Consider the following 22321-nt stretch of genomic DNA (forward strand, 5'->3'; position numbering starts at 1 on the left):
ATAGAGTTAATCAAAAACCTTATACTAACTATGAATATAAAAACAAATTAAAATATCTATAATAAGGACTAAAGGAATAACCTGAATAGATTTAAATGACCTTAGCTCTTGATGGCAGACATTATTTCGGTCCAGAAGGCCTGGACCTCGGGATCCTGCATTATAATACGTTTTTTAACGTTCAACACCATGTTGAGTATGTCGGCGTTCTTATAGCGATCTCGGGTTGACGATTTCCCGTCCGCCGCCTCAGGGGAAAAGCCGTCCGGCTCCTGATCGTCCAAGGGATCCGTCTCCCCCGCCGGACTGCCAAGTTGTCCAACTTAAAAATAATCACATATTAATGAGTATCTTTATGTAAATACAAACACCCACCTTTCTTGCACTTTGTGGCTTCTGTTTTGGGTTTTTCTGTGCGTTTTTGATAGGGTTTTCGAGGTTTGGGAACCTCTTTTCCCTTGTTGCGTTTTAGATTTTGTTCACTTAGCAACAAATCAGGACTGTCAATGGGGTTATCTGTGTCCTGTTGAAGGCGTCGCTTGACGTGAAGATTTAATCGCTCCTTGATGTTTTGCTGCTCAAGTTTTATCTGTATCTGAGGGGATTCTGCCATATTTTTTGCGTGCTTAAAACCAAAACAATTTCCAAAACATTGGTTCAGTGTGACCACTTTTAAAATCTTCAAGTATAACATGATATATGGTCACTTTGGCAAAGAATTTTAACATTGCAAATCGAAATTATAAAAAGAAAATGTGAAAACGAAGTATTACTGAAAAATTTTTTTAACCGATTTTGAAACATTATATATTCAAAATTTAAATTTGTTTACTTGACAGTTCTGTTAGTGAATGCCAGCACTTAACAGAGTGCCAGTAATTTGGTTTGAGTCAATGATGAATTTAAGCAGTGTCTCGAACCCAGGGTTGCATTCATAAATGCTGGCAAATTAAGTATTTTTCAGCGCCGCCATGTTGGATTCCGCACAACAGTTAACAGCCCCCAATCGAGAAATTTCACGCAGCGTTGAAAAATTAAGAAATAACGCCGTAAAAGTGCCCCCAACCGCCCGCAAACATACATAAAGTGTGAATCAAAGGACAATCCAGCGATAAGTCATTAATTGAGCGTTGAGCAAGCGCGAAAAGTACGCGAAATCGAGGTTTTGCAAAACCTTCGCCATCCGCGTCGCCATTGGTGTGTGCCAGTGTGTGTGTGAGTGAGGGAGTATTGGTGAGAGCGTGTGTGTGTGTGTGTGAGCGAGCGGCCCCTATGAAAAGCAACAACAACGCCAGCAAAGGACCCACAACAACAACAACAAGAACCGCAACAGCATTTTAATTAGCAAATAATGAGTGTCGCTGCAATGACTATGGACGATCAGAGACCCTTGATGAACAGTTACGACAAAATGCCCCCGACCAAATACGAGCAAAATTTAAATATCATAAACAGCGGCCAAAATAGTGGAGCCAGTGGCGGCCCCGCCTCCCCAACGCCGTCAGGTCTCGAGGATCCGTCGCACCATCACCATCATCACCATTCGCATCCGCACCATCATCACCATCAGGAGCAGCAACATTTGCAGCAGCAACAGCAGCAGCAGCAGCAGCAACAGCAACAACAGCAGCAGCAGCAACAGCAGCAGCAACACGCAGCAGCTGTTGCAGAGGCTGTTGCAGCCGCCGAACAGCGTCAACGCTTGCTCGAAGGTATTTTGCACATTTTGGTACACTGCTATCAGAGATCTGATCTATATAATACCCCCCTATATACATACATACTCGTTTCAAAAGCCCACGATCGAAAGTGTTAAATCTGTGTAAATTGTATAAAACGAAAATCAAGAAGTCTTAGTTTAATTAGTTTATTACTGTCCCCACACCTTTGGGTTTTTTGTGCCATTGAATTTGTTTATGAAAAACACTCGGAAAAGAACTCAACGTATATTATGTGAATCGAATCGAAGCGAACACTCTTTTAAAGAACATTCTTTCAGCGGCGTTTTGGTTAATTTTTAAGTTATTTTTTTAAACACCACCCCCGAAAATCTTCCAGATAGTGAAAGTGCTTTAAAAGGACTACGAATAATAAATAATTAATGCCTAATACGAACTAAATGGCACACGAAAGCCTAAAAAGTTAAAAAGTGTTTACGAAGTGTTGTGCAAAAGAACTGTCTAAAATATGAGTTTAATAATCAAATAATAATAATAATCATAAAATTATAACTAAAAAATTAACAAAAATAAAAAAATGCTAACCACCAAAGGTTTGAAATGAAAAAATCAAACTTTCTAAGGCTTTAAATTAAAAGTAATATAGAACTGAAAAAAAGCTAAAGTTTCTAATATAATGTAAAGAAAAATTAACATAACAAATCAAGATTTTCCACAATCTTGAATCAAATCTAATGAAATCATGGTTCCCAATAAGCCTAGATTAGCCTAGTAACAACCAAATATTTACACATAAATTTAAATAATTAAAGAATCTGAAACGAAGTTATCCAATTTCCTCGTTTTCTCGCTCTTTTCGTGGTTTTCGTCGTCTTCTTTGCGGTGTACAGTTTTCGTTTTGCGACCACTTTTCGTTTGCCTACGTGCCCGAAGTAGAAAAAGAGAGGAGGAGAAGAGGAGAGAGCCAACGTGTCTGCGCCCCCCACCCCACCCACTAGTTTCATCTCTCTCCCTCTTCATGCCCCTCTCGCTTACTTTTGTTAAGCCTAAATAATAATAAATAATGAAGTTAACAAGTGCTAGTGCATAACGAAAAAGGAAAATAAAGCATAATTATTTTTCAGTTGAAATTGTGGTGAAAAAGTGATTGCCAAAACTTTACCCCGTGTGTTTAATGCGAAATATTTAAATAAATGGCGCCAAAAAGCGGTGAATGTGTGGGTGCGTGTGTTGTGCCTTTGATAAGATTACTTAATTGATTTTTAAACGCTCAATTGGCAGCCTATCAATCAATTAACATGTAATGTGGGACACACGCACACACATCTGTTTGCCTCAGCAAAATATAAATACAAAAATAATGTACTCGCCTAAATAAATACAAATAAAAAGAATACGTGTTTGCACAACAAATACAACAAATGCGAAGTCAATAAACTTTTTGTATGACAAAAGAGTGTTCGAAAATGCCGCAAAAAAGAGAAGGGGAAAAGCTTTTCAAATCCATATGTATACGAAAAAGCTTTCGAGAGCCCAATGTGTGTGCGTCGAGTTTTTTGCAAGTGTTTTTCAAAAATATTTTCAGTTTTGCCACAGAAAATGTATCAATCAGTCGTTGTTTCCCACAGTGTATGAAAAAATGCCGCGAAGATTCAATTTCAATCGCCAATTCAGTTCGATGCTAATGCATATGGAAATGCAAGAAATGAGAAGATTGGCAGGTGTGGTTGTTCAAGTGCCAGAGATAATGCCAACGATATCTATATCAAAATCGTGTTCAAGTTCAAGTGGTTGTGACCCTCGCATCGAATCAAAATCAATATCATTATCAGCCAGAGATTGACGACGGGATGCGGCCTTTTCCACCGACCATGTCACGAACTTACACGAATGATTGCAACGCATTGGTATGATTTCGTATTAAGTTCCACCTAAAATCAAACACTTTGCCTTGCCCATTAAGAACTTGTAAAATATCTATTGTAATGACTCGTGCAAACCAAAAACAGAGTGGCTCTCTCAGCTTGGAACGCCCGCACTTAAACCTCAATAGCTAATCTTATCCTTCGTTTCGCAGATGAGATCGAAAATCTCAAGCTGGAGCAGGTCCGCATGGGACAGCAATGCGCGGATGCCCAGCGCCGCGAGAAGATCCTCATGCGGCGGCTGGCCAACAAGGAGCAGGAATTCCAGGACTATGTGGTTGGTAAACCTTTGATTCCGCCTAAATACTTAAATATTAATGGTTGTCCCATGCCTTTCAGAGCCAAATTGCAGAGTACAAGGCCCAACAGGCGCCAACTGCCTTGGCTTTGCGCACCGCCCTCCTCGATCCTGCGGTCAATCTTCTCTTCGAAAGGCTCAAGAAGGAGCTGAAGGCCACCAAGGCCAAGCTGGAGGAGACCCAGAACGAGCTGTCCGCTTGGAAGTTCACACCAGACTCGAACACCGGCAAGCGCCTGATGGCCAAGTGCCGGCTGCTCTACCAGGAGAACGAGGAGCTGGGCAAAATGACCTCCAACGGCAGACTGGCCAAGCTGGAGACCGAGCTGGCCATGCAGAAGAGCTTCAGCGAAGAGGTCAAGAAGTCGCAGTCGGGTAGGTTCATTTCGTTATTAAGATCTACAAAACAAAAAACTATACTTCCCGTAATTGGAGTTTTGAACAAGAATTTGATTTGAAATATTTCTAAAGTAGATCCGACTAAAATTTAAAGGAATATAAATTTAAAAACATTCTAATTAAGTTCAAAGTTCAAACTTGTTAGATGTTAGCCCATTCCTATACCAAAAGAAAGATTACCTAATGTAAACTCTTTGATTCACAGAATTGGATGATTTCCTGCAAGAACTGGACGAAGATGTGGAGGGCATGCAAAGCACCATTCTTTTTCTGCAGCAAGAACTGAAGACCACGCGCGATCGCATCCAATCGCTGGAGAAGGAGAACGCCCAGCTGAAGCAGGTTAGCGCCAAGGATGAGATCGTGACACCGCCGGCCACCAATGGGGGCACCAACAAGACGATAAGCAAGCTGGAAACGATCGATGAAAACGCCTGCCTGGCGAGTAACAACCAATCCAATCCAGACAGTTACAATGGCAGCACTAACAACGAACAGAGCATGGCTGTGCAACAGGTGCTGCCGCTGGATGAGGGCAGCAATAGCAACGGGAATGCAGCGCGATTGGCGCGCAAGCGAAACTACCAGGAGGAGGAGACCACGCCAGCGGTGGCGGTGGTGCCCATGCCCACGCCAGGGGTCAACAACGTCCAGGAAACGGCTCCAATTAGGGAAGTTATTGCCCCACGAACCCTGCCGCCCAAAAAATCGAAGTTGCGAGCCATTGCTTCGAGACGCAGCTCGCAGCTGGAGGAGGAGCATCAGCCTGTGACGACGCCAGTGGCCGTGCCGCTGATCCTGGACAACGCTGTTGCCGGAATGGCCAGTGAAGAGGACGTCCGCTGCAGCGTCACTGATCAACAACAATGCGGAAACGGGTCTAGGACTGGGAGCGGGAGCTCCCAACGAGGCCAACGACGCGTCTGCTTCGACGGCACCCGCCCGCATCCTGACGCGTCGTCGGTCGGTCCGGATGCAGCAGAACGGCAGCGGAGCGGTCGACTACTCAACCTAAGCGCTGGCGTTCCTTTTTCAAAAAAAGGATCACGGACGGCGCACTCTTTATGATTTCATCATATTGATCGTTAATTCCTGACGTTTACTTTTGTGAATTGAGATTTCAAAACAGAGAGAGACTTCTTATAATAACTGTAACCTATCATATTAGTTTCTTTTATTTTTTTAACACATCGTCTTGTATAATACGTTTATTATTCTGTTTGCATGCAACATAGGCATACATTATACGCAAATTAATTAGAAGTCACTGCTATACATACGAAATACATTATGTAGAACTGTGTACCATTTCAGCACACATATTTACAAAACATATTGTCGAGCTAAACGATAATGCTAAACCTGATTACCTATTTATGTTTTTTTAAAACCACGGCATCTACTGAAAAGCTGAAAAAAGAAAACTTTGACAAAACAAAACTCGTCATTTAGCTAAATTAGATTTTAATTATCAACTTAAGGCATTTTTGTAATACGATGAAAGTTGTGTAAAATAATATAAACTTGTGTTAAAATAAATTGTTAAGCATAACAAACATTTCAAATGCCCGCATACCTTTTTACTTTATTGGTTGGAAAAGTGCTTACCAAATTGATAAAACTAAACAGCGCACTGGATTTAATTCCTTATCGTAAATTTTGTCTAAGGCGTCAACTTGGAAGCCCAAATAAAACAATCATTTTGATTTTCGAAATTATTTTGTGTTTATTATCAGTTTCTTCTTTTAGCACATTAGACAAAGGTTTTACTTGTATTTGATTGAATTCGAAATATGTTTATGTATGTAGTACAATTGTGGCTGCCAGCGAGTGTGTCTTGTTTCTTTTGTTTCGTTTGTTTGTTGGTGAGGAGAGTTTTAACTTGAGATCGGGCTTAGTGTCCTGGTGAAAAGGCCTGCAAGCTTGGTATTAGTTTGATAATTGCTTTACCCTACATTCAATTCTTGTGGGCTCGATCGGGATGTACAAAATGAATAAGGAATGAAACAACCTGCGAGGGGAGTTAACAAATTTCCCGGTTAGTCGCTTATGAGTTCAATATTAAATAGTTAATAACAAATTCTAGGCAGTTCGAATGGCACACGTTGATTACACTACCATGGGGACATGTGGGGCTAAAGCTTAGCAATTTCTGTTCCGATCGGAGGAGATATCCTCTCGGCTGAGAATTTGTCTAGATGTACGATAGTTTGTCTTGGTAAATTTCAACTAGTCAATGTTTATGTGTAATTTTATTAATAATTTAGTCACTAGATGCTGTTGCTTTTACTCAATCGTCTCTGACATCGGCTCAGTTCTGTGGCTCGTATCAAGTAGTTAGTAATAAAAAGTATTTCTCATATATGTAGGTACTTGTGGGTAATGCTAGGTATCGTCATCATCAGTGTATATAAAAACAATGCCTTTAGATCCGGTTTCCTCGCTTTTTTTTCTCTTCTGTTTTCATTTGGTTTCGGTTTCTGTTTAGTGGTTTACATCATTTTTTAACGAATGTCTATAAAAGTATGTAGTGTTCCAAGGCTCCGAGGCTGAACTTCTGTTTAGTTTTTCTCTGGGCTAGGCTAAGCAAATATACAAAAGCTACTTAAATTAGTTAGCATGTACCGGGCGTACTCGTAGGTATATATCGTATTATCGTATATGTGTGTGTGTGTGTGTGTGTATATATATAATTAAATGGTTCCATTATTCGCCTTTATCGATAGGTTTCTTGATCCGTTCTTTAAACATAAACTCGTAGCTAGTTGTTACTTACAAATGTGGCCTTCTTAGATTAGGATTAACAGTCACACACTCCACGCACACCTGGACACACGCACCCACACACTCGCAAACTCACTCACACACATAACCATGGGCAGTTGTCGGCATTTGGTACAGTGTGTGCCATAAGTTTTGTCGCCTAGATGAGGGCGCTTTGCATTCAGCTTATTTGAAGGTTTGCAAGTCGTTTAAGGCCGTTGTTGGAATTTTCAGTTATACGTATTAAGTATATTTAATATATATATATGCAATAAATATATGTTTGTCCTGTCTATTGGAAGGTCTACAATAAGCCAGCGCCCCGTCCCTCATAGGCGGCACACACTGTCCGCGTTCACTGTGTCCGCTCGTTCCGCTCGACAGCAAACGCAGAAGTCGAATCGAATACGGATACGGATACGGATACACTCGTATTTAGCTACTTAAGAACTAATTTGGAAAAGTTTCTCTAGGTGACCAAAAATATTGAACTGCGCTCAAGCGTTAGAGTAAAAAATTTCCCACCTCCTGGATTGCCCTTCGTATATAATACAAAAACATATTGCCTAGATCTAAGCTAAACCCATCGGCCGCCGTTACAGCCAACGACTCAGTATGTGGCAGAGGAGCAGCAGCCCCAGATTCACGTAGATCGAGCACGCCTTTCCGCACAGCTTGATGCCGCTCTCCTGGAATAGAAAATTGTTGTTTATACTAATATAATAATATGGTTACTATATGGTCAGATTATTGTGATTTCACCAAAGTCGGGAGGAGAAATAGTGAGGTGCTTTACAGTCTCATTTAGAGATTATTAATAGCTAAAGCCAAACAAATATTTTAACTATATACATTTCTTTTTTTTTCATAAATGTAGAGTTTATAAGTTTTAAGTTGAAGCTAGATTGGTTGGGGTCGCCTAAGTTGAAAAACCAGCGCTTTTGAAAATGGTAGAACGTTGATGTAAAATTTTGTAAGTTAATTTTTTTTTTAAGATTCTTACTGATTTTATTAAACTAATGAGTTAAGGCTAAACTTTGCGGCGTCCAATACTCCTGCTTTAAAGACATCTTTATAAAGCTAGGTTTTTATAGCTGAAATCAGTATTTGGTGACCCCAATCTTTAAAAAACTTTTAAGAAAAATGCATTAAAAATAATAAATCATTTCAATAAATGCATAGCTTTGATAATTTACAAAACAGTGATATACATAATATAACAAAGGTTTTGCTTTTAAAATTGATTAATTTTGAGACTTTCTTGAAATCCATTTCCCTTTTATTTGATCTAAAATTTTAGTACCTTTTAAAAGAAATCGAAATGAACACCGCTATGACAACATAACGTAGGGCAGGAATTCCTGCTTCGTTTAAAATAGATTGGTAATTATATGTGGCACTGAGGCAACCTCATTAGCACTTATAGACCCTGCCGCCCGTTACCTAGTTGCCATGGAACCCCCAAGGACTTACGTTTGCGTGCCGACTGATGCAGCTGTGGGGTCGCATGCGGTTGAACTCGCGCGCCTGCTTGTAGCAGGCCAGCGAGTCGTTGACCGAAAAGTGGTAGTCGATCGGCTGCGGATTGACCGTGAGGACGACGGTGCCGTCCCTGGGACACAGCTGGTCGATGACCAGCAGGATGAGGTTGCTATACGGGATGGGCAGGACGACAAATGGCCGCTCACATGCATGGGCTGTCATATTGTAGACAACGTTGTCCTTCTCCTTGAACAGCGTGTAAAGTTCGCGCTTCATGTCGCACGGCTTGAGCCGGGTGCGATGGAGCGTCAAGTAGCGCAGCCAGTGGTCTTCATCTTTCTTCCCGTGCCCATTGCCGTTGCGGGCATGGTGCTCCGGATGAGGCTCCGGCGGCGGTGGCTCCGTGTCGTTGGAGTCGCCGTACATGTCCGCATAATGGCTGGACACTCCGGGCGCCCACTGCAACAGTTGTACAATATACCACAGCGCCGTATGCAGCAGCCATTTGCCTACGCCCAGCAGATGGAATATCGGCTAAAAAGTATGCGGTTATTAGCACCTCTTTATAAAACGTACAGTCAAACCTCTATAACTCGAACTAAGTATCCAATTTGGTTTAATAATAATTAAATAAAAGTTGTGAACTGAAGGTTAATGTGGATTTAAGAAAATGTTTTTTAAACTAACTCATTGAAAGGTAGATCTGAAATAAAAATTGAAATGTTCTTAAAAAATCTAATAAAGGATAGAAATCGACTTTTTGGAAGTTCTCTATCTGTCCAAAGAGTGTAAAGAAATGATAATGCTAAACTTTTTTTTTAAAGACAAAAATCCTCTTCTTTAAATGCAAAGCTAGCAAATGACATGACTAAATTAAAATAAATAATTCTCTAAAAATGTTTCCTAAAAATATAAAGTAAGTTTTGCAATTATAGAGTTTTGACTGTATCTACTAAGTCAATCAATTAAACCAATCCTACCGAAAGCAGCATGCTGGAGGCATTGTTATCGTTCTTGGACTCGAAGCACACCGCCTGGTAATCGTAGACGGTGACCTGTTTGTAGACATTCTCCTCCAGCAGACGCTTCATGATCGCTCCGTTGACTTCACCGAAGAATCTCCCCGTCTCGTGGACTCGCGTCGAAATGACCACATAGCCATTGTTGTCCAGTATATAGCAGTCTTTGTCATCTACGGCACAGGCCTAAATAAACATTTTTTAAGTAAATAGTGAGTTAATATTAGAGCGATTAACTCACATTGCCGGTGATGTTGTGGAAGAGTTTGTAGAGCGCCGAGTGCTGAAACTGGAAGCCCACAACTGCCGCCGGGGCAGTTTTGCCGCCTTCATTGTGGAAAACGGCATGACTGGCCGTCACTAGGATCTCTGAGTTGCTCTCTGCGGAATAAATTCATTATAAAATTTGTTTAAAAAATAAGCTTTTATCAACTTACCACCCGCATCGAAGGGCACTGAGTAAACGAAGCTCTCCTCCCGCACAAAATGTTGGTCCACGGCACGCTTATACCAAATCTCATCTATGGCCCGTGTGTTGTTCTGGCTAAAAGTCTCGCTGCATGTGGCAAGACCCATTTGATTTAATACCCCTGAAATTGCCAGCTTCCCAGTTCCCCAGACTTACCCAACTCCAGATTCTTCGGCAGCATTCGAGTGAAACTCATGCCAGCGGGTGAGGCCACTGTGGGTGGCCAAAAAGGCGACGGTGACGCCAAATCGCTGCTTGAATTCGTTTCTGTGCAAACAGATGTATTAAGTTATACAACCAGACAACATAATTTTTCAAATAACAATAGAGTTGCGACTTAGACTAGTTAACAGGACTGAGTATCGTTGTTTACCTTGGCAGCAAACCCATTAGAACAGCTATTGGGCTTGATGCGCTTGTGCTAGATTCGTGAATGGTTTGGTATTTCATAATGGAGAGGCATTATGTTTTATGGTATCAAGTTCAGGAGACATTCAAGAGTTCAAGAGTTCATTATAGTCAAAGTAGTAGTATTAGAGTGGTTGGTGGGTGCAAAAATTCATTATGAGAAATACATTAAACGACAGCGACAAGGACGACACAAAGAAATCGGTATAAAATGCAAATAAAAGTGAGAAAAGAAGGGCGTACACAGAAATAAAAAACGGTTAATATGTGCTGCTTTTCCGGTGCGTTAACACGAGTGCATGGCGTTGACTGTACTGAGGGTGTCTGACGAGTCAAGCCTAGCATTTGTATAGGTCCCCAAAGTCCTCCATCCTCAACACTTACCCCTTGTCGTCCTTGGAGTTGAAACTGGTTGTGTTGGAGAAGCCCTCGGTGACTCGGGCATCAAAGACCAGAGCCTGCATGAGCTGCCGATCGCCTGAAAATCAAATTTAAAGGGTCAAAACAATCCAAGATGGCCATTAAACATGGTTAAGTAATGATTGCAGCAGCATTACTGGCTCTAGTTAGTTTTTTTTTTGAAACCATTACACACAATTATTGGCTTTATGTGAGCAACAAACTTATAACATAGATTTGAAGACATAGGTTTCTGTGACATGCATCAATTTGATTGTGCAAATTCCGCAGCTAACTACAGTATACTTTAAACACTAGTTTATTAAAATTATAATTACTCAATTAGAAAACCCAATTTATAGTTTTTAAAACAAATTGGATTCTTAAACTGGCCCAAATAATTTGTTAAAATTTATAATTAATTGTCTTCAATAAAGACAAAGCTGGGGAATTATAGAATTCCCAATGCTGGAGGTTTTTAGGTGCTTTGGCTTAAAGCAACAGTTAAGATCAAGTTTAATACGATATTCTCGAAAAGTACAGACCGTTCACAGGTGTATTTCGAGTTATTATATTTAAGTTAAGTTAGGATCAGACTACGATTATTGGGCGTTTCCGCCGGATGTGCAAGTGCAGGTCAAAATTGAGAACGGTGATACTGAGTGCGTGTGTGTTTTTTGGTGGGTGCACAACTGTGACTGTGATGACTTTTAATATTCGTTACTCACAATAGTAGCTTTCTTTTTCATTGATTGATGGATAACGGCCAGTTGATGAGTTGTTAGCTGTGAATTTGCATGAACATTGAAATCGCAATCGTAATTTTTGGCACATCGAACACAAAAACACATAACAGAGTCTGGGAAAGCGGCGGCTTATCGAAGCGATCGAGTCGAGTTTTCGCAAATGGATGTAACCGAAACTGGGTTTGCAACTATGTATATACTTACAGAACATGGCAGCCGCGTGCTCCGGGGGCATAGCGCTTCGACTTCCCGGCCATCGCCAGCCAGGCTCAGACATTCGCTCGAGAAAGTACAGCAGTTCGATCTCTGGCGTTTTGAATGTCCTGTTGCTGTGCTTGCAATATAGCCTGCAAAATCGGATTATCTCCTTGCTCTAAAACTAGTATGATAAAGAGACTCTAAGCTTACCAATCGGGATGTATTTTCCATCTCTTCCCACTGAAGACGCTGCGTAAGTTTGTGCCCTTGATGCTTATTCTATGGATCTCTTGGTCGGCTCGTATGTCCATGTGACTCACGCCATATTGCTCCGGATAGGAAATTACCAGAGTGAAAGGGGTCTTCTTGATGGCCGTCCAATAGTATTGTCTCTTTATGCGAGCCACCCGTTTCTTTAAATTAAAAAAAATCAAAAATGAATATTTTACAATTTTAAGAAAACGTTTCGTAAGCAAAAAATATTTATATCACAAGAATTATTGCCATAATATTCCCTTTTCAGCATTTGTAGCTTACCATTTCATCGAAATGATTCTTGACCAACATCCATTTGCTGCCAGTCGATTGATTGATTATTGAATCTCTTATCTGTTGGATATATTTCAATACGTTAGCTAAGTTTTTTGCGCAGTTTAAGGGGGCACAATAGAGTACATACCGTCATCAGCACTGGATTAAAGTCTCTGGCGGGTCGATCGTCATCCAACAGCTCGACTTCAATCATGTCAACGCTGTTGTATGATGGCTTTAATATGTAGCCCTGGAACTGCAAACAAAAAGCCATGGGTTATTCCAAAAAGTTTTAAAGCGTATGAAAGATTCCTTACAATTGGACGAAAGTCTGGATGGAATAGTACATAACCATTGTTGGTTACTATAAACGCATAGCCATTCACGCCAAGCTGTGCGGAGAAATGGATATAAAGATTAAATGGGTATTATTCGTAAGGCTCATAACTTTTTCCAACTTACCGTAAACGGCGATAGCAGCTTTTTGATTTCATTGATGGGCACATCCGTGCCAGCCACGCCCAGTATATTCGCAATTCTAGTCTGTGCGTGAGAAGTTTTAAGATATATTTAGAGGAATGTCGGGTCAAGTGAGTGGAAACGAAACATTTACACAAATTTGACTTTAAATTGTACAAGTACAGAGAATTGTTAGGTAATTTTTTTGGTTTTGCATGATAATCAAATACTGAAAAATGAATTTGAAATTTGAATTCGATAAATGGCATTGCTAGTACAAAACGCCTAAAGGCATCTCAAAGAAAAATACAAAGATGTAAATAAAAACGGAAACAATGTCGAATGCAAATATGAGAAGCATCGTTTACTACGCAAGAACTTACGAGTACAGTCAAGAAAGTCGGTTTCAAAGATTTATAATTTTTTTTGCTTTTGTTTTTCTTGTATTGATGTTTACAAAGAATTTAGTTAAGCGTTTTTTTTTGTTTTTAGCGGCTAATTACATGGCTAGCAGAGTAGTACTAAGAGCGTATGAGAGCGTTGAGTTTTGGAAGGCAGTGTGAAACAAAATGTGGAACTTAAGTGTTAAGATAGAGGCTTTTGAATGTAGTAAAACAATTGAGAATAGAAAGTGTATTTTACAAATTTTCTTTTTTTTTTAAAAGGTGGGTTTTTTGGAAGGGTTTAAAGATTTAACTTAAAATGTGTGAAAGAAGCTGTTTACACGTGTTGAGGGCGCCTTCGTTTCGAAGAAAGTACAGTTGTGCGTGTCTGTTTGCGTTGTTGGTGTTTCGGTGTTGGCAGTGTGTATATTTTCACAGTTTTTATACCCTTCACATAAACATTTTGGGTGGTGGCAGGTAATCTACAAGATACCAGTTGCCAGAGAGATTAGGAGTTACAGGGAGGAGCACAGACAAAGGATTCGATCACCGATCGATCAGTTTTGGCGAAGCTTTACACACAGAGATACAGAGAGAGAAAGTGCCGGAGAGATCTTAGTCTAGGATTGCAGAAATCAATCATTCGGGTTAGTACCAAGCACTTGATCGGACTGGCTAAGAAATCATAATTAATTGCATCTTGGCTGTGGGCGGGGGTTTGGTGGCATGGATTAAAGTAGGCATTACACAAAACGGATGAAAATAAAAATCAAATCTCTTCAGTGCTTCAAGAACTCAGGCGGAAATCAAAAGGCAACAAACAATTTCGATCAAGTCACGCATGCGGCTCAGACAAACGAAAGTGATAAGTTTAGGATGGGCTTTTGCATTTTATTAGATTTTGCTGTTGTTTTTTTTTGGTTTTGATTTAGATACAATTTACTCACAACTTGAAGGTTTATTTTCGCAGCCGGATTTATATCGGTCGTAAGATTAATGAGCTGTGAATTTGTATTTGTAGTATTTAATAAATCAATCTCTAGGAACGAAAGCAACTTAAATGGGGTTATTTAAGGGGCAGGTGGAGTTGGAGGCGTGGCGGTGTCGGTGGGCGGGAAGCGCGGCGGGGTGCGTATAAGGATCCTGGTCCTATCTGGTCTGGGCCCTACCATGTATGTGTGTATATCCTGTCCAGCAGAAGGGTATAAAAACTCCAGCGGAATCGGGTTCCCTCGCTTGGGAGGTGCTGAGATGTGTCTTTGGTTTATATTTATATATAGAAATTGATCTGTTGTGGTTGTTCTCTATAGTGTGTGCTCTATAGGTCCTCAGTAGTAGCCTAGGATTTCTCCGATTTTTGGTTGCTTTTTGCTTTTACTTTGTCAATGATTGTACTTACTAAACATCAATGGTTGCTAACATTTATTCGTTAGAGGAGGGGGCGGGGGTTTTTCTTTTGGACGGGGTGGGACTACCAATTAGCACTATATATATAGTATAGTATAGATTCTAGGCGATCGCGGCTCAACCCAATCTTTCTTAGTTAAAACAACAAATGGAAAATTCTACTACTCAAAATGCTATATAAAATGTTCTATTTATACGTTAAGTAATCAACTAGGCATAGCTATAATTTTATAATTTGTTATAATATTAATTATAATGTTACAAGTACGGTTATATAAAGAAAATCAATATCTAGATATCGTTAAATACTGGACCAATTCGAATTGAATTCGTTATTACATGAGAATACTTTTGGATTTGGTTTCGATTTTGGGCTTTGAACCCAATACGTGGTCAACTATAATGTCAAAAGGTTGCTAAAGAATGCCATGGTCCTAGACCATATTAGCTAGATTTATATACGAGTTATAGTATAGTTAGTTATAGTATATATCGGTTAAATATGGATTAGGTATGCATGTATGTAGCGCAAAGTATAACAAATCGTTTACTTTATTTTGATATTTATATACGGATAATGTATATACGAGTATATAGGTAGAGCTCAATACGATATGCAATTAATTGGCGTATATAAAACTTTCATCAAGAGCAGTAAATACGTTATACGCAAAAATTTCGTTTGAAATTTATTAAGTTTGGATTTGGTTGTTATTTGTTAGAATTTGGCATTATAGTTTGTACCTCACGTGTTTGCAATTCCCAGAGTGCTTCATTTATTAAAACTTCTTCGGTGATATTCTGTGGTATAGTTGTGTATAGTTTGGTAGTAGTAGTAGTAAGTAGTATTGTGTTATATATATAACGCATAAATTATTAATACAGTAGTAGTAGTAGTTGTAGTATAAAGTGAGTTGTTACATAGATAGGTTCAGATTGGTTTGCTGTATTTCGATTTCTTGCTTCGATCGTTAATGAGTTGGGGGCAAAATGAATTCGTCGCTGCTTCGGCGGCTGCTGATTCTGATTTCAGTTTTCTTTCTTTCATTTCCGCTAAGAATTTGGCAGTGCTAACTCGCTTGATAGAGTTTCATTCGATAGGTTTTCCCCCGTGCCAGGGGACACGATCGATTTCTGGTCAATTTCACTTACCGCATTCTCGCGCCGATCGTAGATGGGCATCGATACGGTGGTCATAAACTGGTATACATTCGAGTCCACCGGCTGGTTCCAGGTCTGAAGAGATAAACAAGACATTTGACATTCATTTATGAGCTTATAAGTAATTATTACAATTTTTACAGAAAAATTAAGTAATTATGTGTATTTCTTAATCTTAAATTCAATTTTTAGCTAAACGATTCAATAGTTTGCAGTTTTAAATTTTTAATTGCCGTCAATTACAAAAGAACAAAAAAACAAGCTTTGCTCTGTTAAAAAAAATGCAATTTTGTCAAACACTATGAGTTGAGTTTGAAATGTTTTAGTTAAGTTTAAAGCAATGTAATTTATTTTTAAGTTAAGTAAATTACCTTAACCTAAAGCAAATGTTTCCGGATCAATTTACTACACGCGATCCAATATACTTTGAACCTGACACTTTTTTTGGGTACCCAAGTTATAGGTATGCCTACTTTGTATACCCATGCTATGCACTAATCGTTACTCACCTCCTTCATCCGTCTGTATTTTCGGCGGTGCATTTCGTTGGGCTCCAGCATCCGGTCGTGCACCTGCCAGTACTCGAGGACGTCTGCCTTCTGGTACTCGCACTGGTTGATGTCCCACAGATAGTCGGAGAGCTTTGTGTCCTACGCACATACATAAGATGGGTATTTTTTGGGGAAAAACATTGCTAACCGAATGTTGGGGGGAAATATATAGTTTGGCATCCCCTTGGGGGGGCGCTACCCACCTCGATGTCCGCATAGACCTGCGACCAAATCACCGGGTGATCGTGCCTGCCCAGGACGAGCGGCCTGGCCATAACCGGTATGTAATTCAAGACCATCTCGCGCACCTCGGCGGTGTCGCTGAGGTGGACGTAGTAGCCCTGATTCTCGCACGCCATCCACCGTATATCATCCCAATTGGCCACCTCCTTGCCAATCAGGTAGGTGAACACGCGGACCGGCTTGTACGGCGGGTCCCGCCAATTGTGCAACTCGAAGACCTCGCGATTGTTCTCGGGCGCCCCGTCGCCAATGATCATGATCGCCTGATTGCACTGCGCCCCGCGCGAACTCAACTTGGTATCTTCCAATAGCTCGAATGCCTTTGTCAATGCAGCGGTATAATTGGCAATCGATTTGGGTTTAAACGATTCAATCCCTTCTTTCAGTTCACGTATGTTGCCCAGATTCGCCTGGATGAATTTCGGAAGTGTTTGGGATTTTGGTAGTTGGTTGTTGGTAGTTGGTAGTTCGTGTTTTGTATTCGTATTCGTATTCGTATTCGGTTGCATCAATTGGGTGTGTTGTTTGAGATTTGGTGGTGATGTTTTATTTGTTTTTTTTGTTGTGGGGATAGATAGAAATCAAATTGGCGTTAATCATAAAATCAAGAGAGAAATGAGGTATAAAAGAAAATCGATATATACTTGAATCAGTGTCTCCTCGAAACATCCGACCACTGGGCTCACTTCCTTATCAAAGGTGAAGATGTTCACAAAGTCATTTGTACCTAATGTATCGAGTATTGTATTGACAACATGCTTTGCGATATCTAGCCTCTGTCCCAACATTGAACCGGATCCATCCATCAGGATAACAATATCCTTCGGACTCGTCGCCGCCTCCATGTACCAGGAGCGTAGTCGGCAATCGTATAGATCGACCGGTACGTCCTTGCGCCACTTCGATGCAGGGAATTGACGCATAAAGCCAGTCGAACTGCCAAAGAATTGCCACGACAACGTGGGATCGTTTTTGTAATTGTCGCGGAATATCTGATCCAAATTCTCCGACCACTGAATTGCCTTAATCACATCCGGTGCTGTGTCATGTGATCGATTGGTATTAATTGGGTATGTAATGATGATAATCGTTTGGTTGTTTTGTGTGGGTGTGTGTGTGTGGATCATGTCAAAAGAAATGGGAAGAATTTAGCAAAAAACACGATTAGTTCTCCTCTGCGATCTTCGGTCGCGTACTTAATCCTAGTTGAGTCTATTTTACGGGCTCTCAGGTGTTTTTCTGGGTACGTGTTCTGGTGGCTCAAGTTGGGTGTTATACGGTTTTTGGCAAGCATTCCGCGTGTGTCGGCAGTGGAGCATTCGCATTCGCAATTTTGCATTCCCCGGCGCAAAACGCGAGCGCGTCGTCAACATGCGCATTGCACCGCCAGCGGCCCCGGCGGAGGATCGATCTATCGGTAAGATCGGTCTATCGGTTGTTAGTTATCGGAGGATTGCCATTATTTATTGGCGGATCATTAGGTACAGTTGTGGGTGGGCCGGGCGGCGCAATGCGCTGTTTGACGTGTGCACGCGTCCCTCGCACGCATTGACGCAAGCGGTTTGGAAATCAAAAAAAAATATATATATAAGGGAGGCGCAGCGTACGGCTTTATATTATACATTTTTTAATATAATATAAAGATTATATGGCATACGAAAAAAATGAAATTTTTACGGTCAAGCGGTCTAGCAAAAAGCTAAGGAGCGAGTGAGCGAGATAGTTAGAGAGCGAGCTAGCTAGAGGCGATTTCAAAATTCTACTTTCTGGCAGCTAGACAGAGACGAAGAGTGTTTCGTTAGTTTATAGCTCGTGTTTGATTCAAAAGCATTAAATACAACCCTGTTTGATCGAGTTTGGGATGCTTATAAGCCATATTATATTTTTGAAACTTTTTGAATAATTTAATAGCAAAGGTTTATTGAAACTTTCCTGTACCATGTGTCGTATAATTTATATTTTTAAAATTTTTTTTAAACAACATAAATAGGAAAGATTCCAAAGTAATATATAATTTAAGATTTACGGTTTAATTTATTACTTATCTGCTTATATTTTTTTTATTAACAATTATATACCAATGATCGATTTTTCGTAACTCAACGTAAAGAAAAATTAAAATGATTTTTTATTTTGTATCTGATGATGTTGATGATCTGCCAGAATGTTAATTTCGTTTGGGAAACGCCAATATATTTTTTGAAATTGAAATACAATCTCAGTACCCCAAACTCGACCATAAAAAACAGGGTCGTAAAATAAAGATAACACACACAGGCGACATATATGGTTACAAATACGTAGAGCAAAAGAGAGAGAAATACAGAGAGAAAGAGATAGGTGGAGAGCGGAGAGAAGAGGTGTACGGATTATAGTGATGAGTATTATTCCAAACCTCGATCGAACACATTGACCGGCACGTGGACCGAGCTGACGCTGAAGTTGACCGGAGTGTTGTGGAATTCGGGACGCGGCTCTAGCACCACCACCTTTGGCTGGACGTAGATCAGCGGCTCGCCTATATCCTTATCCATATCTGGCGCCGGGGTGGGAATGGGGGGTACGGGATCGCCGGGCTCCAGCATCTCCTTGGCACTGTAGTAGGAGAACATTTTGTCCGCCATATCGTTTTGATGCGACAGAGCCGTGTTCTCAGCCGTGTCCATAATGCGCTAAAGGTAACACAGTATTTAAATAGACCTTATATGATAAGTTAAGGGGGGTATACTTACCCTCACTGCACTGACTTTCAGGTCCATCATCATTTCGATTTCCTTGGCCATCGAATCAACGATGGAGGCGCCATTGCGCGAAACGACTTTCGCATCCTTGAAACTCTGTGAGAACATCAATAATATATTAGTCAAATGTAACAAGAAGAATAGAATTATTTCGTTAATTCCCCAGCCCATTGCCATACTAAAAGTACGTATACGCAGCGTAACCGGAACCACCCCGTAAGGCCCATTTAAAGGTCCCAAAGGGCCCATCGGCCAACACATATACATGCATATAGAATATTATAAACAGTTGGCGCACATGCGGTTATAACTCATGAGGCACAAACATTTAATTTGTAATCCAATTGCGCTGCCTAAAAATAAATTACCAGCTGTGCCTGACAGCAACTGACCTCAAATGGAGAGATGGCGACCGAAAGTCGGCTACACATTATGATTTACTGGTTCAGTGCTTACATGGATACCCTTGTTCATAAAAAGGCAACTTAATAAAAAACAATCTATTAAGCACTTATATTTGTTTAATATTCATTTTTAACTGAGCATTGCGGAATATTTTAGTATATATAAGCCTTTAAAAACTAAAATTGGTGTTTTAAAAACACATTATGATTTACTGGTTCAGTGCTTACATGGATACCCTTGTTCATAAAAAGGCAACTTAATATAAAACAATCTATTAAGCACTTATATTTGTTTAATATTCATTTTTAACTGAGCATTGCGAAATATTTTAGTATATGTAAGCCTTTAAAAACTAAAATTGGAGTTTTAAAAACAAGAAATAAAGCAAACTTCGGCAAGCCAAAGTTTTTATACCCTTGCAGCTATTGCAAAATTAAATATTTCTTAAAAAATCTAAATTTTGATTTATATGCGTATATGTTTAACAAACAAACGAACCAATTCAGCTAAACTATTCGATCGTTTCTATGGCAGCTATAGGATATCGTTTACCGACTTAAGTAAAATACAAAGCGCAGTTCTGAATTTTGAATTCTAAATTTTGTGTAGTCAGTAGATACAGCCAAAGTTTCAAATATGAAAAATATCTAGCTGAAAGCCATTAGATTAACTAATTTCAGGTATAAAAATAATTATGGAAATCAATGCATCATGACTATAACTTATTTTTATGTCGGCTGTAATACACAACAAAATTGTACAAATTTAATCCCTTACTACCAGTATACCAAACCAATACTAATTTCAATTAAAAAACACTTTCATCATGTGTCATTGCATTTTAATTAAGCTTAAACAACTTCACTGGTGTATAAAACATTAAAACAGAGTTTGAAATAACTACTTAACTCTCTACTGTCTAGATTTTTAGAGCATTGGGTCTTCGACCTACTGCCTTACAGCTTGCCATCTGGCTTCTGCTTTACATTTTTTATAATTGCCGCTCGGGCAGCCTTTAACCCAAATTCGGAGCCGAAGTCTCAGCCTCAGAGAGACGTCAACAAGGAGCGCACAAAAACAGAACCGAAAACACACACAGCGGGTGGCAATAGAGAAGGGGGAGGTGGTAAATGGGAAACGGAAAATGGGGAAAAACGGAGCGGCGGAAAAATCGATAAAATGCTCTCGGCTCACCTCTTGCACCTCCTTGCGCCTGGTGATGAAATCGCCCAGATGAAACAGCTCCGTGCCCAGTTTGTCGGCCCACGAATGAACGCTGGAGTTGGAAAGTCGAAACGGGTATTATGGTTGAGTGGGGAAAAGCCCGGAAAATTGCCGCGGGCACTCACAGATTGTAGTTGATGTTCTCGGCTGGCTGCAGATTGACGCACGGGGCCAAACAGACCAGGACAGAGAGCAGGCCCAAACAGAGGCGCCACCAGGCCAGGAGTCGCGACCAGGCCATGATTTCCCGCGATCCCGATGATCCTTCTCTGATTCCAATGATCCACTAACTGCTGATTGATGGAGGTCGATCGAGCGGGAGCGCGACATAAATACCAGGCTGCGATGCGATTTTCTTAGCCTACTTTGCAGCTGCACTCACACTCACACACTCGCTATCGCACACACGCACTCGCTTGCACCACATATCCCGTTAGCTCGGTTTTGGCCACCTGCCCTGGCCATCCGGTAGCATACCACCAGCGGCGTCACTGGATCCACTTCAGATGCGGCTCTATATCTCTCACAGTCCCTCAGGCGCAGAACATTTTCTTTGTGGCACTTTTCACGATTTTTCAATAAATTTTTTCCAGCAATTTTTCACGCGCGACCCAGCTACTTTCGGTGTGTGTGTGTTGTTGGCCAGCGAAAACTTTTCTCTCTACACTGTCGTGGCCCGTTTTGACGTTTCTTTGACGTTTCTGGGTTAGCTTAAAGCTCCCCAACGTGAAGTCCGTTGGCCAGACAGGGATGACACCTGAGTGGCCCCCCTGGCCATTCGCTGCACTCTTCTAGCGACGCTGTGCGCCTGCCCTGACATTTAGCGATTCTGCGCCATCCACTTGTTTACCTCACGAATCCACGGAATGCGTCCCACAGGTGTTTGTTTACCTGCCAGCGCGCCTGCGTTTGGGCCAAGTTGACGTGCGTGTCCTGGCAGCTGGCCGAGCATCTGTTGCTCCAGCTGGCGAATGGTGACAGTTGGCAGGAGCCGGAGCTTTCGGCCCGGAGAAGTTTGCGCGGGAGGAGACCAGATGCCGTTGGCCAAATGTGACATTCAAATTGAGTTTTCCCAAGTGCCCAACAGAGGGCGACTTGCAAGTGAGGCTATTGAAAAATAGGAATATTCCTATTATACATAGGGTTTTTTGTTTGTTGTACTGAGTCATAGCAAACTGACATTCAAATATTTTTATTAGCCCATTTTTAAAGTCGTGGAATACAACTTATTCTTTGTAGATTAAGATTGCTTATGTATAATATTTTCCCTTTTATTATGATCTTAAAAGTAGTTTTAATTTTGTTAATGCATTTTTGAGTAAGGCAAAATGAAGTAATTTTCACATATTGCATATTAATATCTATGATCTGAACCTCTTAAAACCATAATTACAAAATACTCATATTTACTGTATTCATTTCAATAACATA

At 40.6% G+C, this 22321-nt stretch overlaps 3 protein-coding genes across 11 annotated transcripts; 1 reads left to right on the forward strand and 2 right to left on the reverse strand.

The window, feature by feature from the left end:
• Positions 1-27: 27 nt before the first annotated feature.
• LOC128255441 (uncharacterized) lies at positions 28-678 on the reverse strand. The gene is made up of 2 exons (XM_052985042.1): positions 376-678; positions 28-322 (listed from the first exon to the last, which is right to left on the reverse strand). The coding sequence occupies exons 1-2, from the start codon at positions 611-613 to the stop codon at positions 102-104; spliced, it is 459 nt and encodes a 152-aa protein (XP_052841002.1). The 5' UTR covers positions 614-678; the 3' UTR covers positions 28-101.
• Positions 679-972: 294 nt separating this feature from the next.
• On the forward strand, positions 973-5867 carry LOC128255374 (pre-mRNA-splicing regulator female-lethal(2)D). The gene is given in 5 exon segments (XM_052984940.1): positions 973-1712; positions 3757-3881; positions 3944-4277; positions 4507-5135; positions 5137-5867. Coding segments are annotated over 5 exon segments (1629 nt in total). The 5' UTR covers positions 973-1351; the 3' UTR covers positions 5317-5867.
• A 134-nt stretch (positions 5868-6001) lies between these two features.
• LOC128255373 (voltage-dependent calcium channel subunit alpha-2/delta-3) lies at positions 6002-21561 on the reverse strand. Of its 9 annotated transcripts, none has more exons than XM_052984935.1 (24): positions 21016-21560; positions 20861-20942; positions 19253-19357; positions 18916-19192; positions 17165-17559; positions 16481-16930; positions 16236-16376; positions 15718-15801; positions 14106-14159; positions 12779-12859; positions 12634-12708; positions 12465-12572; positions 12323-12394; positions 11996-12198; positions 11792-11934; positions 11570-11626; positions 10827-10920; positions 10408-10455; positions 10191-10301; positions 10003-10121; positions 9807-9946; positions 9527-9751; positions 8538-9080; positions 6002-7753 (listed from the first exon to the last, which is right to left on the reverse strand). In XM_052984935.1, exons 1-24 carry the CDS (start codon positions 21129-21131, stop codon positions 7661-7663), a joined length of 3816 nt encoding a protein of 1271 aa, XP_052840895.1. In that variant the 5' UTR covers positions 21132-21560; the 3' UTR covers positions 6002-7660. The 9 variants fall into 9 exon arrangements, 8 of the variants coding, with proteins under 8 accessions (XP_052840895.1, XP_052840894.1, XP_052840892.1 ...); XM_052984934.1 differs by lacking the exon at positions 14106-14159 and adding an exon at positions 15310-15366; XM_052984932.1 differs by lacking the exon at positions 14106-14159 and having other exon boundaries at positions 19253-19355.
• Positions 21562-22321: the final 760 nt, after the last annotated feature.

This window comes from Drosophila gunungcola, assembly GCF_025200985.1.
Source record: "Drosophila gunungcola strain Sukarami chromosome 2R unlocalized genomic scaffold, Dgunungcola_SK_2 000011F, whole genome shotgun sequence".
Lineage (NCBI taxonomy): Eukaryota > Metazoa > Arthropoda > Insecta > Diptera > Drosophilidae > Drosophila > Drosophila gunungcola.